This window comes from Castanea sativa, chromosome 3 (assembly GCF_040712315.1).
Source record: "Castanea sativa cultivar Marrone di Chiusa Pesio chromosome 3, ASM4071231v1".
NCBI lineage: Eukaryota > Viridiplantae > Streptophyta > Magnoliopsida > Fagales > Fagaceae > Castanea > Castanea sativa.
The window spans coordinates 19348248-19369558 of NC_134015.1; the positions used below are offsets into that span (position 1 = coordinate 19348248).

At 35.8% G+C, this 21311-nt stretch overlaps 1 protein-coding gene across 1 annotated transcript; it reads right to left on the bottom strand.

Moving 5' to 3' along the window:
- Nucleotides 1-3819: 3819 nt before the first annotated feature.
- On the bottom strand, nucleotides 3820-15273 carry LOC142627284 (protein CHLOROPLAST J-LIKE DOMAIN 1, chloroplastic). Its single transcript, XM_075801107.1, has 10 exons — nucleotides 14994-15273; nucleotides 13943-14042; nucleotides 13719-13823; nucleotides 12594-12671; nucleotides 12104-12159; nucleotides 9511-9568; nucleotides 7183-7308; nucleotides 6973-7068; nucleotides 6020-6091; nucleotides 3820-4115 (listed from the first exon to the last, which is right to left on the bottom strand). The coding sequence occupies exons 1-10, from the start codon at nucleotides 15092-15094 to the stop codon at nucleotides 4053-4055; spliced, it is 855 nt and encodes a 284-aa protein (XP_075657222.1). The 5' UTR covers nucleotides 15095-15273; the 3' UTR covers nucleotides 3820-4052.
- Nucleotides 15274-21311: the final 6038 nt, after the last annotated feature.

Below are 21311 nucleotides of genomic sequence, written 5' to 3' on the forward strand. Positions count from 1 at the left end.
AGATTTTTACTCTTTTTTTAATCCAATTTTTAAAACATGAGTTTAGTTGATTTAGCTCAAATTTTAATTAATGTATAATAAAAGTGATATTAATAATGTTCTCAGCTAAAAGTAATGTTATACTAATCACAATCGACCCCTTTAACAAGTTGTGGAAAAAAAATAAAAGTAAAATGTGTTATGTGACTATTTTATGTATGATGCAACATTTTGGTTTTAGCCAAATTCTAACTTGTGTAACCCTAATCAAGTGCTCCATTAAACTAGCTTATAATTAAGCAAAATACCATAGAACTATGGTACCTCATTAACAAGGTTGCATTTAATGAGTCCCCTCCATGGTGTGGGCCACTCATAAATTGCAGAACTCACAAGTCATTGATCAGTACAAGATAAGGTGTCAATGAAAAACCAAATTTGAAAACCTACAAACCCATTAAGAACTCAATTCCCCCAAAATATACCTCAACCGTGCCTACGTGACCCCACTCCATGGAAAGGTGCATATTTTGATACCCTGGATTGTGTAAATTGGTATCAGATTGATATGGGTGTAGCTTGTGTAAGCATTTTCTTAATCCTACATACTCAGTAGATGTTAGCTAATATTAATATAAGCAATTACAAGTAGCCCTAATTGTAAGCTAACTAGTTCTTTAAAGGTATAACATGGATGTGGCTAGCGTATTTCCCAAGTCACGACAAACTGCCAGAGCTAGTAGAGCACGTGTGGCTTAAGAGCATTGCAGTGCAACTAGGCCTTAAATGAGATCATTAGGGACATAAGTGAGGAAGATTGTGATACCTCAAATTGTCTGATTTGGTATTGGATTGAATATGAGAGTGGTTTCTACGGACGTGTTCTAAGTTTTAAGTTGAGTGTACTAAGTAGAGTTTAGCTATGTAAGCAATGATAAAGAGTCTTAATTGTAACCCGACTAGTCCTTTTAGATTCTAATGTAGATGTGTATTATGCTTTCCTCAAGTCAAGGCAAGTACGAAGGAAGAGGCAAAGAAGCTATTCTACCTTTAACTCAAGGATTAATTAAAGGATTTGTTTAAGGGAAAGCAATTAAGCTCAAGACTATTAAAACAAAAAGTAGGAGAACAAAGAAAAAGAAAGAAATGAAAGACCCATAAGGTGAAATTGGCAATGGAGAGGTGGGTATGGTCACCAAAAACACAAAATAATCCACGAAAAACAATTAGAGTGCAATCTAATGGTTAGAGGATGGCTGGAAGCTTAGGATGAGCTATAGACCTAGACATCCTAAGCCTATTCACCACTAGGAATTTTCTTGAATTACTTGATACATGGTTCTAAGGATCGTGTATCTGTAGTTTACTCCTAACGAATGTGTCTATTGGGCCTTGCCTTAGCGGGGTTTAACGTCATAAATTTTTTTTTTTCTTTAAATGCAAAAAAGATCCCATATTAAGTTTTACCAGAAAAGAACCCATATTAAGTTTTACCATAATTTATTATAGTTCTCTAACTTTACTTTCATTCATTTTAGTTATCTAAATTTCAACTTTATTCAATTAAGGCTTTTTAGTCAACTTCCATTTTTTTTTTTTTTATAAAAGAAATTCTTTAATGTAAAATTTTTGAAGCAAATAATTAAAAATTTGGACAATTAACTGCTACATTTAACAAAAGTTTATGGAAATGCCTTAATTAAATAAACATTAAACTTTAAAAACTGAGATGAACGAATACAAAATTAAAGGACTAAATGAATTTTTGTAAAACATAGAATGCGAGTTTTGCATTTTAACCTTAAAAAAATCATCCATATAAAAAATTACCAAATCACTTTTACATATTGTATGGGATCCCACCACAATACAAACGGCAAAAGGGTTTCAATGAATTTTTACGTGCCAAGAAAGTTTGAAGAGAACTTTTTCCTTCAAATTTTGTTACATTTATTATTGAAAAATTATTCACTATTATGAGAAGAGTCTTCCTTCCTCTCACACGAGCACAATTCGGTGCCTAGAGACTTAAACTCTTCCATGTCAAATCCACTCAAATCTCCCAGCTAGAATGGGTGAGATTCAATGAGAAAATCAAGTGCAAGAAACAAAAGATTTTAAAATCGTACTTCTTTGAGTTCGTTCCCTTTAAATTCTTTGGACTTTCCGACTTTCTTTGCATAACCAAATAGTACAATTTTCCGTTCTTTTTCTTTTATCCTCTTTCTTCATTTCAGTTTCCTCTGTAAATATGAACTAAACGATCGGTGAAGGAGCCCTACATCTTCTTTAGTATGAACTTGGATCAATCCATCATGAACGTAGGATTGTAGAGTTAGACATGTTTTTTCTCCCCAATAATAAGTAATCAACATACAACTTTTTGTTTTATCGTTATTGAATTTTCTTTTGATAATTATACATGCACACTTGGTGCGTCTTGATCTTGAAGAGTCGAACCCAATACCTCACCCTCTACCTAGCCTTAAAAAAGGAGGTAGTGCCATTTGTTTTTATTGTTCAAACAATAAAAGTATAAGTTCAATTTCCAAATACAGCATACATACAACTTCCAAATACACCATAGACAAAGTTGTCAAAATCGGAATCCTATACAAAATCGTGAGAGGTAAATAGAATCATAAATTATAGGATCGGATTATGGATAGTAAGATTCCACATATTTTTAGATTTAAAGTAAAAAAATACATTGATAATAACTTTGTATGTTGAATAATCATGTAAATTGTGAATTTATCCATAAAAAAACAAAGATTTGCATCATATGATACAATTTGCGTGTCATACATCGCTGTGTCTATATTAACGAACCAAATTTATTTAAGTTTAAACTCAATGTATCGAAAAAATTTAATAAATGTTTAATTAGTAACCAAATACCAAAATATTTATCAACACATATGAAAATATTTTCCAAATTTTAAGTTTAAAATCCAAAATAAGTTATCAAATGAAAACTAGCTAACTTAAATATGAAATCCAAAAGCAAGATGAATATTAAAGTGAAGTAAACATTTAATTATTCACATTCTAGAGTTCTTATAACCACTGTCCTAATTATCATTATTCATTTCGTCATCTATGTAGACATTATATATTTGTATATTAGAACTGCAAAAGAGATCAAGAGACAACTTCCCACTCAACTACTCAAGTTATACCACTTAGCAACAATTACAGAGCATGCTAAAAAAAATCAATCAATCAATATACAAATACAAGCATACTAAATTATATATAAGAAAAACATTTTAGTAATATTAGAACACAAATTAGTATATTGATCAAACAAATTTAACAACATTATAGTTTAAAAGGTAACAAAACCAATATAAATTCTTAATTTAGAAATGACGAAGTATTCCTTCATTTTGATTACAAGTGAATTAAAAACTAGGAAAAATTTCGCTTGTTAACATAATTATATATAAATAAAAAATAAAAAGTCATACAATCACGGCATAGAAAAATGAAAACCTTTAAAGCTTCATCAAAACCAAATATTTATCCCATAAAAAAAAAAAACAGTAAAAAAAAAACAAAAAACTAATGGTTTGGTAGAATCAGTAGAATTCCAAATGATCCTACGATCCTACCATTTTTATGATCTTAGTGCGATCCTATACGTTTTGGTGATGTGAGATCGTAAAATCGTGCGATCCTACGATCCAAGTTGCGATTTTAACAACCATGACCATTGATTTATGATTTTAACTTAGTATTTCAAGGAACCGAGGACGTGAACCATACTTGAATATCTTAAAATCTCAATGGTGACCATTAACCAACAATCACTATGCAAGGCACAAGGCAAGGGAAAAAGGAAGTAAAAAAGAGTTTCATTTGTTATACATCAACATGAAAGTCTTTGAAACAGACATTTTTTTACAGATAAATAAAAATGCTAACACCAAAATCAGTAGTATTTAAAATACTAAAAAAAAGAAAGAAAGATATTAGTACCTCACTTAACAAAATTTGACATAACAGATCAAGAATTTGACTCTTTAATGATAAGTTGCCATATGGTTCCTCAATCTCTTGAGAGATTTTTATCTATAATATGATGCCATAACGTAGAGCATGATTGATGTTGAAGCAGTGACTAATAGTTCCTGTGCATACATAAATTGTTCAGTATTGTGTACAAGAATAAGCCATAAGATAGGAAGACACAGAAATGACAAATGCTAAGCAAAATGCATGAAAATGGTGTTTGGCATCACTTGCTTAACCGTTTATCTGGAAAAGTACTTGATTACTAGAAGTTAGGCTTTTGTTATATTTGTGAACTAAATATAAGCATAGTGCATGTCAACAATTGTTAGAATCATGGGAAGGTTAGATTCGAAAACAACAGCACACGTTTGTAAATTTGGTACTTTTTTTAGAACTTGAACACTCTAAGTAGCTTCTTGTACTACGTATGAATGCAACTTAGAAAGCACCAATATTGACACAAGATGCAAATTCAATAATATATGGATACCACAATACAACAATTCTTAAAAAACTAGAATATTAATATATATTTTAGACATCTATGTTAGTGTTAGAATTTCAAAATAATTAATAAGCAACAAAACATTTGAAAAAAATATCTGGGAGTAATTCAATAGCAACAATGTATGGTGATGTACACTGCACAAAATGATATTTACATTACAATTGAACTGACATTCCTTTTTTTTAAATGGTAAGTTACACACATACACTCAGTAGGTATTAAACCCATGACCTCACCCTCAACATAGCAAAAGTTCTCTCTCTCTCATGCTTTTCATTTTATTATGAAATTGTCTTTGCAGGTTTTGGAAATTTCTAGGTTTTAAAATTTTTGTGCGCGGAAGTGTTTCATTTTCTTTGATGATGAATCTTGCAGAGGTGGATACAAAACAGAAAATTGTGATTTTTAAGGTTAAAGAAATTGTGCATGCAAAGTTGGGACCTCAATTTGATGTATAATGCCCAGAATTTTGTCAAAAAAGAAGAAGAAGAGATGTCTAGGTTTTTTTTTTTTTTTTTTTTTGGGGGGGGGGGGGTATGATGCAGGTGCAACCTTTTGTTGGTTTTTGCATGTTGGATGTAAACATGAACTTATATGGGTTTTGAAGTGCATAATGGAATACTTGAAGAATCAAGGTCTTTTTTTGTTTTTGTTTTTGTGTGTGTGTGTGTGAAAGTTGAAGAATTCTGCAAGATAAGTGGGAGATGAAGTCTTGGAGAAAAGTTGGAGAAATCTTCGTGTGAATTTCAGTGGATTATTATAAAATAAGTAATAATTAGAGAGCTATTTTTTTATAAGTATTTATTAGAGAGCTATGAAAGCTGGAATTTCAGGGTTTGGTTTTTTGGTGGGTAATCTGAGACCCACATGCTCTCTCCACTAGAAAAATGAACGGAGCATTGAGAGAAGGGTCTATTTGGTAATGCATCAAAGTTACTACACCAAATTGACCAAAAAAATAGAGGAAAATTTAGTGCAATAGTACAAACGTTTAGGGGCATGAAGACCAAAAAGTTTGTGTGTATAAAATATTCAAGCATAATAGAAAAGAAATAAGCACATATTTATAAATATAAAGTAACCATTATTGATGTTTACCTATCATAGATATGATTCAATTTCGGTTTTGATTTTTTTTCCCCCAGTCCCAATGAACCTTTTCCAAACCGATTGAAATATGTTGGGTTGGTTCCATTGGGACGGCACCTTTTTTTTTTTTTTTTTCATATCAATAGCAGTCTATTAAATTTTTAGGAAGACACTATTCCCAGGAACCTTTTTTTCTCCCAACCCATGAACACCCTTACTTCCAACTCTACAGTAGGTCAAAATGGAAGATTTTGAAATAAGACATTCAATGAAAAAATGTGTATAACTAGACATGCATCATGCTAGTTGATAGAGTGAGACCATGGCAAAAAAAAAAAAAACAAAAAAAAAAAAGAGTATGAGACAGACTGTCTATTAATACAACAAAGCCTATGATTCATGTCAATAAGTAAAAGCCAGTACCTGGTTGTTGTAAAGAAAGGCAGGTATGTAACCACCTACAAACTCAATCAAATTTAAAACACCAGTGTATGCCTGCAAGAATTCAATTACAGAAGATCATTTAAAAGAACAGATAGATCAGAAAAAGAAAACTATGACACATTTTTATATCAATATTAAGAGACAAATCATGCAATATTTCAAGAGGATATCTTCAATCATTAAAGGGCGAGGAAAAAAACAACCACTTGCATTCATCTTGTAAATTAACTGGTTCGGTGTAAATACATTTTAAGTTGAAAAGAATTGATTGCAACCACTTCAGGACCTTGAAATGCATCTATGAACAAGTCAAGCTAAGCCAAGTTTTTAAAATTTGCCTTGAACTCAGCTTGCCAAAATCTTAACCTCCCAACTTGTACAGGTTAGCAGGCTCGCCCTTTGAAAGAGAAAGAAATTGAGAGTCAATTTAGTACCAAAACCATTGTTAACTCTCAACTAGCCTTTCTCAACCTCTCTGTCCAGCAGGAGCAGCTTTATATCCCTTCCACCATCTCTCTCTCACATAGTTTTTGCAAGAAACTGAAGACAAGGGGAACTACTTGGACCAGTAAACAAACTCCGAATTGGAATAGACTAAAGTCCACACATAAAAGCCAGAAACTTAATAAAACTGGCTTAATAAATTTGACACCGCCAGGAAATTCACAGCATCCAATTTTCTCAAAAACAGTAACCCACCACCTGTTATAACATAAGACAGCCCTAAACTGAATACTATAAAGGCTGTCCTATATCAACTAGACAAAAAGGGGGGGAAAACACAAGTAGCCTGACATAATCATATTACTTTATATTTTCAAACGGTAACATTATCAGATTTGATTTGGAGAATCCATAAGATTCAGGCTTCTGGCATTTTGACCTATCAGCAACATTTTAAAGACATATAGAAGTCAAATAAAACATCATACCAGAGATGAAACAGCAATACAGCCAAAAACTAGTCCAAGAGAACGAAGCAGACGCTTCCCCATACGCAGTGCTCGCCCTGTATCTTCACCATCTTCCTGCAGGCAAGACCAACTTGAATATATACAGATTGAAAGGGTAATTCAAAAAAGTTGAGCATCAATTTCTTTGAAGCCGTGCACATGGTGCTAAAAATAAAAAAGGGAACTCACTGTATATGTTGGTGACACAGATGGCTCAAAGGACTTCAACTTCTCAAAAATCCGATAAACAAAAGCGAAGGCTAAAAATTGCAAAGGTTTATATTCAGCACTGCGCTTGATAAAAATCCAAGCTGCCTGCAGAATGACAACAAAAGATGAGTGTGAAAAGGGAAAGTTATAAACACGAATGACTGAGTAACTGCATAATGGAAGTCATGCCATGACCACACATTTCCAGACATGCCATTGGTACTCAGTTCGTTCTCACACAAACAATCATAGAGATACAGCCATGCAAATCACACATTGGCAAAGGTAGAAAGCTTTTTTTTTTTGACAAGCAACGTAAGAATATTATTAAAAATAGAAAAAGTGCCAAACTGAGTACATTGGGGATGTACTATGGGGCACAAATTAGTAAACAAAAGTACAACGATCAAGAAAAATAGAAAAAGAAGAGTAAGAAAAATGAGAAAAGACCACACTCCATTCAAAGAGTATGCAAGAAAAAAGACTTAAGCTCTAGCAAACAACGTTCACAACCCTCAAAGCTTCTAGCATTCCTTTCACGCCAAATGCACCATATCAAGCAATGAGGCACTAATCTCCAAACATCAAAGTGACGATGTCGCACAAACTTTCCTTGCCAAGCCTCAAACAATGCAAGAACAGTATGAGGCATAACCTATTGAATACCAAACAAGCAGAAAACCATAGACCACAACTCCCAAGCTATGGGGCAATGAAGTAGAAGATGATCCACTAACTCCCCACATCTCTTACACATATAGCACCAGTCAAGCACTAGCACACATCTTTTACGAAGGTTATCTGTTGTTAAGATCTTACCTAAGGAAGCAGACTAAGAAAAGAAAGCTACCCTTGGAGGAACCTTCGATTGCCAAATCATTCTCCATGGGAAGGAAACAAGAGTAGGAGGGCAGAAGGTGTTATAATATCCTCTAACCTCAAAACCTCTATTCCTTGTAGGCTTCCAACAAACCTTATCTGAACCAAACCCCCTCACTATCGAAGAATAGACCAACCCCATAAACCGATCAAAGGCTTCTTCTTCCCAATCTTGTAGAGGACGACGAAATTGCACATTCCAGTGAAACCTCCCAGCAGACCAACCCATAACTTCAGCCACCGAGGAATCCTTTGACCTACTAAGACAATAAAGCTCCGGAAAGGCCTCTTGGAAAGTACAATCCCCACACCACACATGCTTCCCAAATTTCACTCTAGTATCATCCCCCACATCATATACAAGGGCTTGGGAATTTGTGTTGGGGGGGAGAAGGCGTTCATGTTTCAGATCTGTCTATTTATGAATAAATTTCCACCATTTTGGAGTGTCCAATAACCACACCCTAAGTTAACCCATGCCATTTTGTGTTGATATGGGTACGGCAGGGCTTAAGGGGAGGCTCCAGCTAAGACAGCTAGTGCATGATTAGTCTAAGCTAAGGGGAGGCTCCAGCTAAGACAGCTAGTGCATGATTAGTCTAAGCTAATTATGTTCATAGAAATCTCCTCTTTCTTTGCACATCAGAACATAGACATATGCTCAAAATATGTAAAAGTCAGTTTATAAAATATTACAAAAAGACTACAGTTATGTTTGGTAACAGTTTTTGTTTTTTATTTTCAAAAACTTGTTTTTGGGAATATAAAGAAAAAACAATTTTCTTATATTTTTGAAATCAAAAATATGTTTGGTTAGTTGAAATTTAAAAGATAGTTTTTTGAAGAAAAAAATATAAAATACTAAAATATGTTGTTACTAGAATTTGAATTCTAATGCTAACTCATTAAATAAGACAAATTCATTACATTAAATGCGTGTTTTCATTAACTTTTGAAAATTAGATGTTTTCAGTTTCCTTTACAATTTGAGTTTTGAGAACAGTTTTTGTTTTCTGTCCATTTTGGGTTTCCAAACAAGTTTTCTAGTCTTAAAAATAGAAAATAAGAAGAAAAAACAGTTACCAAACATACTCTACATGTCCCTGTGAATATCAAGAAAAAAGAAGGAAACATTAGATAGTCAATAATGTCAGACTTCATTAAAACCTTGGTTAACAGGTCCATTAGTAGAATGAGCAATGAATGCACCATATGGTCTTCAAGATTGAAAGGACTACAAGGATATTTATAATAACTGTAGGGGCATGCTGAGTATATGACAGCCATTTATATCCAAAAGTAAATGTACACTCAATTTCCAAGCCTTAATACTTAAAACAGATGACAAGATTATAAGTTTCAGCCAAGCATGAATTAGTGAACAGTTTACCGAAACAAATAAACAAGAAGAGCATCATCTCTACTTACAAATACTGCAGATATTCCCATGTTGATGCGCATATCTTTTTCACTGGACTTGGTGAACCTGGAAACATATTAGAGCTCAAAAATTAGGACATCAGGAGACTACAGAAAATTGTAAAAAGATCTGCCATATCAGACAGGAAGGGAGAGTGGATATTTGGCTAGAAATCTCCTAATAGATAAATAAGACACAATAAGCCAGAGGTTACATGTTTATGAAAGTCGAAGGAAAATAGAAAAATAAAAAATATGAAGTTATATACACATTCATAGGAGTGTTCTTACAAATTCAAACATGATGGTATATGCAACATTTTTAACCATCTAACAAGGGAATTGTTGTCACATTTCTGCTTTTTGAAGGCAAATGTGCCAGATTCTCATTTAAGCAGACATGAATAATCAATTTACTTAAATTCCAACCAATTTAATTTAAGGCTCAATGAAATTATTAGAAATTACTTGGTATCCGGCTCCAGTAGAACTGGATGGGACATGGTGCACCATGTGAATATTGTGAACCACCCTCCAGGCACATGATGGCATAGCAACTATTCAATTACCTCTGCCACAAGATACAGCAAGGTTCTATCCATTTTTCCCACTAAACTGAAAGGAAGCCATGCCCTCTTTAAGGGTGATCATGGGTCAGGTTCAGTCAGGTTTAGAGTCAACCACCTGTCACCTATTGTTGACCAAAAAGCATAGTTGAATTGACAGAATCTCTGATACAAACCCACGAGTAGAACTCGCCCTTGAAAACCGGCTTGCAAGGAGAGAGTGCCCAGGAGCTTATAAATACATGGTTAAGCCTATACTTATCTATGTGGGACACAAGGATCATAACATACCACCAAGCTTCGTAGCCGACGTCCATGACGGCGCACTCTAATGACATTGACCTAATGGTAGCCCTTTCTCTTTTGGCAGCTCCACTCATTTATTAATTATTTTAATCTAGCCTCTAGGTCACCCCTTCTAGGATCCGACTACAAAGCCGCAACTCATTTGATCCCATACTCAATGAGCTACACCCGATTACTCAAGGTGGTAGTTGGCTCTGATACTAAATGATACAAACCCATGGATAGAACTCACCTTTGAAAACCGGCTCGCAAGGGGAGGGTGCCCAAGAGCTTATAAATACATAGTCAATTCTTTCTCTAATCCATGTGGGACACTAGGATCATAACAATCTCACAGATGGATTGGTTAAAATCAGTCGTTCTCATCGGGTTTGTTCATTAAGGTTACCAAAGGAGATATAGTGGAGTCATGGTGATGGGGCAACCATAGCATGGTTAGAGAAAGAAAATCCTCTTTGGAAGCTTGAGGCCAAGGCAAAATCCAAGAGTAAGGGTCCATGTCATTAGGTTTTTATATTTTATAGTTTTATTTTATTTATTCTAGAGTCAAGGGTATTTTAGTAATTCTACAATTGTTGGGTATGGGGCATAGTTATGGGCCATGGGTTTTCTTCTATTAGTAAGTAATTCTTATTTAGTTTATGGGTTTTTATGCATGGGCTTTGGTTTACAAGTCAAAGTAGAAGTACTAATTCTACTAGGAGAAGTCAAGAGTATGGCCTAAACAAGTTTGTTATTGTATTCAAACAAATTATAGTTGATTAATAAAATTATTGAGAAATGCGGCACATTTGCTTAGGGCTCTTTTTTCTCCCTTTCTCTTCTTTCTTTCTTTCTTCTTCTTTTCTTTTCTCAAGTACTCTTCATGATCACTGTAACGTTCACAGGACTGTTCATTGTTACTGTTCACAGATTAAAAAATTCTATTCTCTCTTTTTTCTTCTCTTTTCAAACATAAATCCAATCTTTTCTCTCTTGCACCTTAACCCTTCTTCTAAAAAGAGGTTCTAAACCCCAAAATGCACAAATCCTCCTAAACCCTAACCCACACAACCACACGTAGACAAGTACCTCCAATTTGTCCTACGTCACATGGAGATTGAGTGATGAAGTGAGTGGTGCAACTTGATCTAAGAGGCTTCCACTCTACCAAGCCAGAGGATGATGACAGCAGCTCTCAATACTCCCCTTGCCTAGGCAGAACAGCACCTTAGGGACAGCAATGCTTGGGGTTGACTTGATCTAAGATTATTTCTGGGGTTCAGAATTAGGACCATTGGATTTTGGTGAGGTGAGTGAACTGGGGAAGGCAAGGAATGGAAGCAGATGATAGGCAGAGAATTCAAGGATTTGGTTGGGTTGGGTTAGCTGGGTTGAGATTTGAGGAATCAACTTCCAACCAAAACAGGTTGGGTTTGAGAGTATGAGATCCAACTCCAATTGAATCACCGGGCAAAACCATCCAAAATGGTTCACGTCTGACCAGGTCAGGCGGGTGAATCAGGTTGGTTGCTTGCTTGATCAGCCCTAGCCCTCTTACTAACAGAATTTAATATTTTGATAATTTAAAAAAAAAAAAAAAAAAATCAGTACTAACAGTACTTAATATAAAAGAACAGAGAATATACAGTCAAAAAAACATTTAAATCATCCAATTCTAATTATGACAGTTGCATGTCAGCACTCTTCTATCATGCCTTTATTAGAATTTCTATGATGCAAAGACAAACCTTGGACCCCATGGTACTATTGGCTGCTTATCAGCATATTTGATGTCCTTTGAAACCTGAAATTTACAAACATCTAAGATTAATAAGCATGAGACAGAAAAAAAAAGGAAAAACACAGTTAACCTAAAACTTGAAAAATACAAAGAAAATAACAAACAAAGAGCTAGTGATAGGATTCAAATTTTCAACAAAGAACAATCTGAAGGTATCATTGGAATGAAAACTTATATTTTTCCTGGAAAGAAAACCAATCTAGAATAATAGTATTTGTTATTGAAACAATGAGAATTTGGTTAAACCTTTCATTTAGGGCATTAGAACATTATGGAATGCTACACAAATTGTAAAATTTCAAGTTTGCAAAAAATCTTAGATGTCAAATCATAATCAACATGTGAATCATGTATTCTCAACCCCCCCCCCCCCCCCCGGTCCTCTTCTCAAACTCAAGAAAACTCAAATAAAACAAAGAAAGTATCATTAACTGTACCTTGAATGAACCATATGCCATGCCCTTCTTCCGATTTGTGAATTGTTCCATCATGACTTTATCATATGCTAGCTCAAGCTGGAGATTACACATTACAACCCACAAGATCTTATACATCAGCACACTTTCTGATTTTCAATACAGACACACGTGTGTGAATAAGTAACTATACAGAGCAGACAAACTACAGCAGTGAGCCATCTCAATCGGTACGCACTCTAAAGAAGTAAATCTGTTTAAATCCCTATTGATCTAAATCATGAAATAGATCATAATAGGGTCAATGTTCTTACAATTATATGATAATAGAACTTTATGCATGATAGGTTCACGGCTAAGGGAAGTACAAGTGGATAAGCTGATGCTGGAAGTCCCAAGTTGGAGTTAGTTACTGAGCTTTCTCTAAGTTAGTTACTGTTAGAATAGATGTAGCTTTCTTGCAACGGGGTGTACCAATTGTGGATTAGTTGGATAATCAGTTTGTTAGTCCATTGTATTGGATGTAAGGGACTTTTACTACTCTGTATTGATTATCTTTGGAAATACTAAGCAAGGTACATTCTTCATTCTTACTCTCTTGGTTCTCTCTCTTCCTTTCTTGTTCTAATTTCCCTAGAAGGTCCAGTTCCCTTGAAGAACTACTATAGATAATTCCTATTCTTGATAGAATCAGCAGGTTCTTATCAATGAATAGCTATGAGCTAGTAAATAAAGTTCAATTACTTTTGACAAACAGAATCTTCAGATTCATAGTTTGTCCTTGTTACCAAGAGTGTAATAGGCCCTAACCGATTTATATTTCATTTTTTATTTTATTTTATATATAAGTAAAGAAAGGGGTGCAACACAAGGACTTCCCAAGAGGTCACCCATCCTGGTACTACTCTCGCCCAAACATGCTTAACTGGGGAGTTCTAATGGGATTTGGTCTAACCGATTTATATTTCATGATATGTTAGAATGCTTAATGTTCTGATTTTTTTCCATATATAAATCAAAGAAGCTGTAGTAATTCTCGTGAGGCAACACACTATCATAACAGCATTTCCATTGTTATATGATTATGAGAAAAAGATCCTTCTGCAGCCAAATAATTTCTCACAGAAAAAGCAAGATGTGACCTACTCTGGCAGCAGTTGCTTCATCACCTGCTCTCTCAGCTTCCCTGCGTTTTTTTGTATATACTGTCTTGATCTTTTCAAATCCCTCAATGGGTCTCACACCAAGCACCTGAAAATAAGAGCATTGAAAATTTGAAAATACTGATCAAGAAGTGTAAACACATACTCAAATAATTCCATGACCTGGAACTCTTATCTATAGGGTTCAAAGAAAGTCAAAGCACATACCTCATACGGATTTAAATCACTGCCAGGATTAGAGCTTCCTGCAGCAGATGCAGCAGCATAGATCACCCTTCCATTAGTCCGCAGGATTGTTCTAGGAAATCTGATAAAATCAACAACCTGCTGCTATTGTTATTTGTCGAATGCACAAATCAAATTTTAAACAATAAAACCATTTAGGAAATTTTACATGCTTCTTATTTTTATAATTCCCAATATCATATAGCCAAGCCTCCAAACAACTCCAACTTTAGAAAAGAGATATAGTTACTAATGCCCTATTTGTTTTCAACCCAAAGAAAATTTCAGTAAAGAACTACCAAAACTAACTATAATTTCTTTCATATCAGTTTGGTTCCTTGAACTCATTAGGAAGCACAGATACTTCAAACAAGTAGCCATATCCATATCAAATACGTATCTAATAAGGATACTCCAGATACAACAACTTTCTATGAAACTAAAAATAGTAGTACCCAGTGCACAAGACTCCTGCTTTCATGGGATCCGGTATAGGACGTTGGTAGGCAGCCTTACCTTCAATTTTTTTAGAAGCCCGTTTTCAGACTCGGCCCCACGATACATTGCTTGAGCGGAGGACACTTCTAAATTACTTCAGCATTTGTTGCTTAAATTTTAAGCTACAAATTAAAATAGTATCCCTCCTATGTTGTATCCTAGATTTTTCAAAACATTAATGGCTGTGTACATATCATATCATATTGTATGTGTATCCCATATTCAAATCGATGCTTCCCATCTTGAAGAAGATAGTAAAACTGTAAAAGAAGAGAAATCCTAATTGAATTACTAAGTACCACTGATTTGATTCACAAACAAAAGCAACTAATTTATGCTTTCTTTCTTTGAAAAGAAAAGAAAAGAAAAATCCCAAAACGTAAAGCTCCTTTGTTTACGACACAGATTATTTTAGCTTTTACTTTTACTGATAACACTAATAGCAATTAGCTCCTGTAGTTTACAAATTAGCTTAAGTTTGTTTTGGTCGACGAGAAACTACGGGAAAAGGAAAGGAATTTGAAGTCCCAATTACCTGAGGAACGAAGGTGGGAGCTTTGAGAATTTGGGCACCAAATTCCTTTGCGGAGAGTGGAGTGCGGGGCAGTGAAAGGCATTGGAGACTGCGAAAGCCATTGCTGTGTGATTCTCTCTCTCTCTGTGTCTGTGTGAAAATGGGGGGTTTGGAAATTGGATTTGAGGTTTTGATAGGGTTTTGGTTTTGTTTTCAGGGGTATTGTGAGCGTAAAATAAAAGATAATGGGAATTCGAATTCTTGGGAAATATCACTTATGGGTCCTTGATATTTGTTAATTGAACCAAAAATTTTATACCACCTTAATGGGAAAAAAAAAATCATAAATTGTTTCTTAAAAATATTTTTTTAAACCAATTCTTTTAGAGTATTTATTATATTTTCCAAACATATTTGGGTCTTGCGCACAAACTAATTGTAGTTTCTCATTTGTTTTTTTATTGAGAAGCCAACTCGGCATGAATAGAATTAAAGAGCTGATAAATTAGCATGAACAACAGATTCCAAGTCTTGTGGAACATGCTCCATTCAAACTAGCAACGGAAAAGAAAGTCTCACTATCTAAGCTAAGGAATGCGCAACAACGTTCCCTTGCCTTACAGTGTGAGAGAAAGAAAAGAGTTGATAAACTAGCAAGAACAACAAATTCTAAGTCTTGTGGAACATGCTCTATCCAAACTAGCAACATAAAAGAAAGTGTCACTCTCTAAGCTAAGGAATGCACAACAACGTTTCCTTGCCTTACAGTGTGAGAGAAAGAAAACTCCTAAGTGAGCTAACAAAAAATAAAGTGTCCTTGACAAAGTGACCAAAAGAAGAGAATGAAGAATCTCTTATCTGAAGGGCTTTAACACCTGCCTTTGAATCACCTTCAAAATGAGATTAGCAAAGACTAATCTCTTGGACAAATTTGGTTGCTCTTCTTGCTGCTAGCAACTTGAGAATAGCCACTAAAGCAAGTTTATGGATTTTTTCCTAGAGGGCATCAATGATCTCCCCAGTTGTATTTCAAATTACAACTCCAATCCCCACCTTACCACTTTCATTAAACATAGCACCATCGAAGTTTGTTTTGAACTCACCTGGTTTGAACTAATTGTAGTTAAGTGTGCTTTCTGATACACACACACATACCACCCATGGCGACGATGCTCGCGCGCTTATATACGTGTGGAGGAGGTGTGTCGTACCTCGGGTGTGTGACTAGAATATGAGTCGTTTTTAAGGATATTACCAAGGGTAAGTGAAGTCACCACCAATCATTGGGTTTTTTCAAAGGTGTGATTGGTCAGCTGACTTTATTTGATTTTATTACCGATCTTAAGTTAAGAAAAATGTCGTTTTTCCTAATCTAATGTGAATGGGTGAAAAATCTTAATTCTTGAGTTCGAAAGTCTGGTTACATGTGGGGAAGGTGTTAGGCACCTCACAACCCCTGTCCGAAGACAGTCCTTTGTTTTGGTAAAATCATAATTCAAGGACATTGGCAGTTAAAAACGAGTTATTTGCATTAGCTTTTGGGGCTTTAAATGTGTTGGGCTTTGAGGTTTGGTTTCGGAATGGGTGTGGTCTCGATCGATGCTTTCCAAGTGTGTTTGAAGTCATTACCAAATTTCCATGGCTAAAATCTAATAGTAATTCGCCTTATTTTTGTGGCGAAAATCTGGCAGCGTTTTACCTCAAGTGCATCATAACACGCAAAACACTATTCTTACCAAGCTTTCGACGTGAGAATACAGTAATGGAGATGCCCCATTTTCATGACGAAAATCCAGCAGAGTTTCGCATTTGGTGTGCTATGGCGCATTGGCAGGGTTTCATGTCTGTGTATACGGTGCGTACCAACATGCTTGCACCATGACAAGCCGAAGCCCTCCAAAGTGTTAAGCATGTTGATGCGTGTCGCATACACGAGGAAACCAATGTCACTTGGTGACATGGATCAAGACAATTACACCGCAATGATCAAGGTCAAGAGCTCTCATGACTAGAGAATGTAACTCACATAGCCAAAAGAGTACATCATACAAAGTGCACAATTACCCATACATGTGCGCACACACACACACACACATCATATGCAATGCAACCACATAGAGTGGGAAAGTAAATCAAACATTGCCAACATTCCAAGGGTATGGCCCAGCAAGGTACAGGAAATGTAAAATAGATATTGCCATACCCAGGGAACGCAGCCCAAGCAAGGAGCAGGAAAATAAAAGGGGGTACATGGAGAGAGACCCTAATACATGCTCTAGAGAAGAGGCTTAGAGAGAGGGAAAGAGAAGACCACTCTGGAGGGGCTAGGCCCCCTAATCTATTGAACATTGCCTTTTGTGGGCTTGCATCCTTGCCCTTTTTGCTTGCGCCTAGGAGGTCGCACCTTTACTCTAAGCGCTCTTGCTCCATGCATATACATGCAAAGACAAAAGAAATAAGCCAGCAAACAAGCAAAGAAGCAAATGGAAGGAAAAGCATGCTAAAGACAAGCTAGGAAAAGATGTCAAATGGGGGCAAACAAACATGTGAAGCACAAGAAGAGGCAAAGCAACATGTTATCAAACAAAAGAGGGTGTCTTAGGAGGAAAAATGTAGGTTTGGATCGAGTGTCCATAGCTCCATTAGATAGGAGTATGGACGACACACAGACTCATGCATGAACATGTAGGCAAGCGAGCAAAGATGCAAAGAAGTAAAGAAAGCCAAACGGATGGCACAAAGCAAGCAAGACAAGCATATCAACATCGCATAGAGCAAAGAAATGTGTATATCAAGAACACCAACACCACGGGGGTGTATCTCATAAGTGGTCACACCTAATCAATTCCTAGGAGGGATGGGTGTGACCTAGAGGCTAACACGGAGATAAAGCATAGAAGCAAACATAGACATGCATAAAAAAAATGATCCAAATCCTTTAATATAGGCCTAGGTGCGCGTATGTAGGCCTAGACCATAGGATCTAGATCCACCCCCCACCAATAAGGGCCAAAAAGCAAGAAAGAGAGATATCAAGGGACAAAACGGGCTAAAGTAGCACATGACATAGCAACCAACATAGATTTGAGCACACAAGCATGGCACGGAGCACATAAACACATAGATTTAAGCACTAACATGTAGATCTAAGCACAAACATTAAATTTAGACATGTCTTAGCCCATGAAGGCTAGGCCAACAACATCAAAGCAATAAATCATGGCATTAAGCAAGGAAACATGCTAGAAAAGCTATAAAGACATGCTAGGAAGCAAAAACATGCTAGGAAAAGCAATAAAAGCATTTTATTAAGCAAAATAAAGCTATAAAGATAAAAGGGTGTGAATTATAGCTAAAAAGCTACATCCACACCCTTAAACCTCAAATCCAAGGTATGGAACCAAGGAGAGAAAGATTGTGTGCAAGAACACTACCTTAAAGATTGTAGAAAAAAGATGAGAATCTAAGATGTTTAAGGGTGTTTTGATGTGCTTGGGAGAGAAATTGGAGAGAGGAGAGAGAGAATCTGCCCAAAATTGCCCAGAAAGTCTACTTTTTTGCAAAATGAGGGGTTTGGGGGCATTTATACTAAATAAATGCCCCTTCGACTTCCAGTGCACCTTGAAGGGTCGTTGGCCACCCTACTAATGTCAGCAGTTTTGGCATTTTCCCGATTCCACTTTGGACGCATATTTTAAGGACTTCTCGGACTTGGATTGAGTCGATCTTGGTGTCTTTGGAAATCTCTGGATTTCTAGTTTCCAGAACCCTAAAGAAATTGAAAATTCAATGGTCAAATCAAAAGTTATGGCCTTGGGAAGCATGCCGAAGCGCTTTTCACGGTTTTCTGGATATCTCAACCGTTTTAAGTTTGATTTCGACCCATGAATAGTCATTGGAAAGGGAATTTGATAATCTTTGCAAGTGTGCTAGTCCTAACCCATTCTAACAGTTAGATCAAAATTAAGGTTTCTAGTGCCCTTAGGAGTCAACCTCGGGTCAAACTTGGTCAAAGTTGATGAAAATCACCGAATAACTCGGGTTTGATGTAGAAACATGAAAAATATTTTTTTGGGATGATTTTGATTGACTTTGATTTTCAGTCAACCTAGGGTTGACCAAGGGCATTTTGGTCAATTTGACTTGAAATGGCACTTCAATTGCCCCGATGCTAGAACGGGTTACACCACATCAATCTAGATGTTTCCATAGCCCCATAAAGGAAAGATAATATTTTTGGAAATTTTGGGGTCTAGCACACAAATTGAGGGTGGACAAAATATGGTGTGTGTGTGTGTGTGTGTGTGTGTGTGTGTGTGTTCCATTCTGGAGGAGATTTCTTCAGCAATAGGCCATGACTACCAAAGCTTGGGGGAGAGTAATCATCATTGACAATACCCCTCCTTCCAAATGGCATGATGAGATCTTTAACATGTATTCATAGTGCATAGCTGAACTACAAGCCCTAAATGTTACTGTCGCACATACCATTGCCAAATTTGTTGTAAGAATCACACGAAGACTAAGACAATGGTGGATCAATCTAGGAGAGTATAGGCAAAGACAGGCAGCTTAGTGTAACACTCTAGAAGACTTTTTCACAATCATTTATAATGAATTTCTTGGCTCCGTGACCCATTATACAGAAGTGGCAAGAGAAGAATTCTTATTGATGAAGTGTTGCTCCTTTGAAAAGAAAGATTTGGAGAAACATTTTGACAGGATGACAAGCCGATACTACTCTTTTAATGGCATGGATGATGTTAATTCCAAGCACACCTTTCTTAACTCCCTTCTAGAATGATTGGGAGATGAAACTCTCCGCATGATGAATCTCCAAAAAATAACTTTGCAGCAAGCCTCTTTGGGAGAAATTTACCAGCATGTGCTTATTGCTCTTGAAAAACTCTGCAACTAGAGAAAGTGTACGGTTTTTAGACCCCTTAAAACACAATTGGATTAACCTAGTTAACAAGACAAGTTATTACTTAGTCCAAATTCCAGATCTAGGTTAACACAATCATATAATCATATCAATGTAAGGCAGCAGAAATATAAAGAACACAATGATATGATGACCTAGGAAAACCAAATCGGTAAAAAACCTGGGGAGGATTTAACCTAGCTATTCTCAAGGTAAAACTGAATCCACTATGAAAGAATCGAAGTTTGTATAATAGCGACTTAGACCACTAACATCCTATTGCTACCTATCAGTAGAAAACTTACTGACACGACCACGTGCAAGCTCCAAGACCACGGGCTCCTTCTTTCTTGGATTCTCCAGCAAGTACAAGCACTCCCGCTTGTGTATCTTTAAGCTCTGATGGTAGCAACTGAATGATCATCAAGCTCTTGAAGAAATCTCCTTCTTGATAATCCTAAGCTTGTGTGAAGGCAAGCACCTCTTAGATCTCACAAGAGATTCACACAAATAGCAATATGAGCAACCACAAAAACGTGGCTAGGGTTTGCCTTTTGTACCTAGGGCAAAACATAAAACCCTACATGTCATATGGGCTTAGGGCTGAGTTGGAAATTCTGCAAAAAAAAAAAAAAACAATCTGCACGACGTTCGATCGGTTGAGTCTAATTCTCGATCGATCGAGCCAGGCAGATTTACACAGTAACTTCTGAAGTTAACTCGATTCCAACTTTACATAAATGACATACTTTGAGCAAGTCTAAAACAAGACTAAACACTTGTTTTGATTATGGTTTGCCAATAATACAAATTAGAGTTCTAATACATTAGTTCCTATGTACTTAGAACCTAACAAACTCCCCATTTGGCAATCTGTGACAAAACACAACTAAAAGCTCAAAGATTACAAAGAAAGGCCCTTTAAAAAAATGCCCATTATAACAAATCCAATCCTAACTACTATCCATCAATTACAAGTGTAGATAGCAGCTCAATTGAATCAACCTGTATATTTCCTGAAATACTAAACAAAACGCATAAACGTATGTGTGGAAAATACAAGTAAACAAAATAAAAATCTTGATTTCATAAAAGACATATATCAATGAATAACTCATAAACATAAGTCAATAAGCAGTGAAACAAGAAACATATATAAAAATAATTGTATCTCCCCCTAACATGAATTCATCAAGAGCCAAAAATGTAAATACAAAGGGAAGCACCTAGATATAATCTAATCTCCATAGGCTCACAAAAAACATGCTCACAAAAAATCTCTCCCCCTAACTACAAAAATGTACTCAAAATGTACTCCTCCTTTTTTTGACGGAATGCCAAAGGACAATCAGAATCCATCATCAAAAGGAGGTGGCGAAGGCGAAAGTCTAAGATGCGCCAAATCTGCTTGTAAA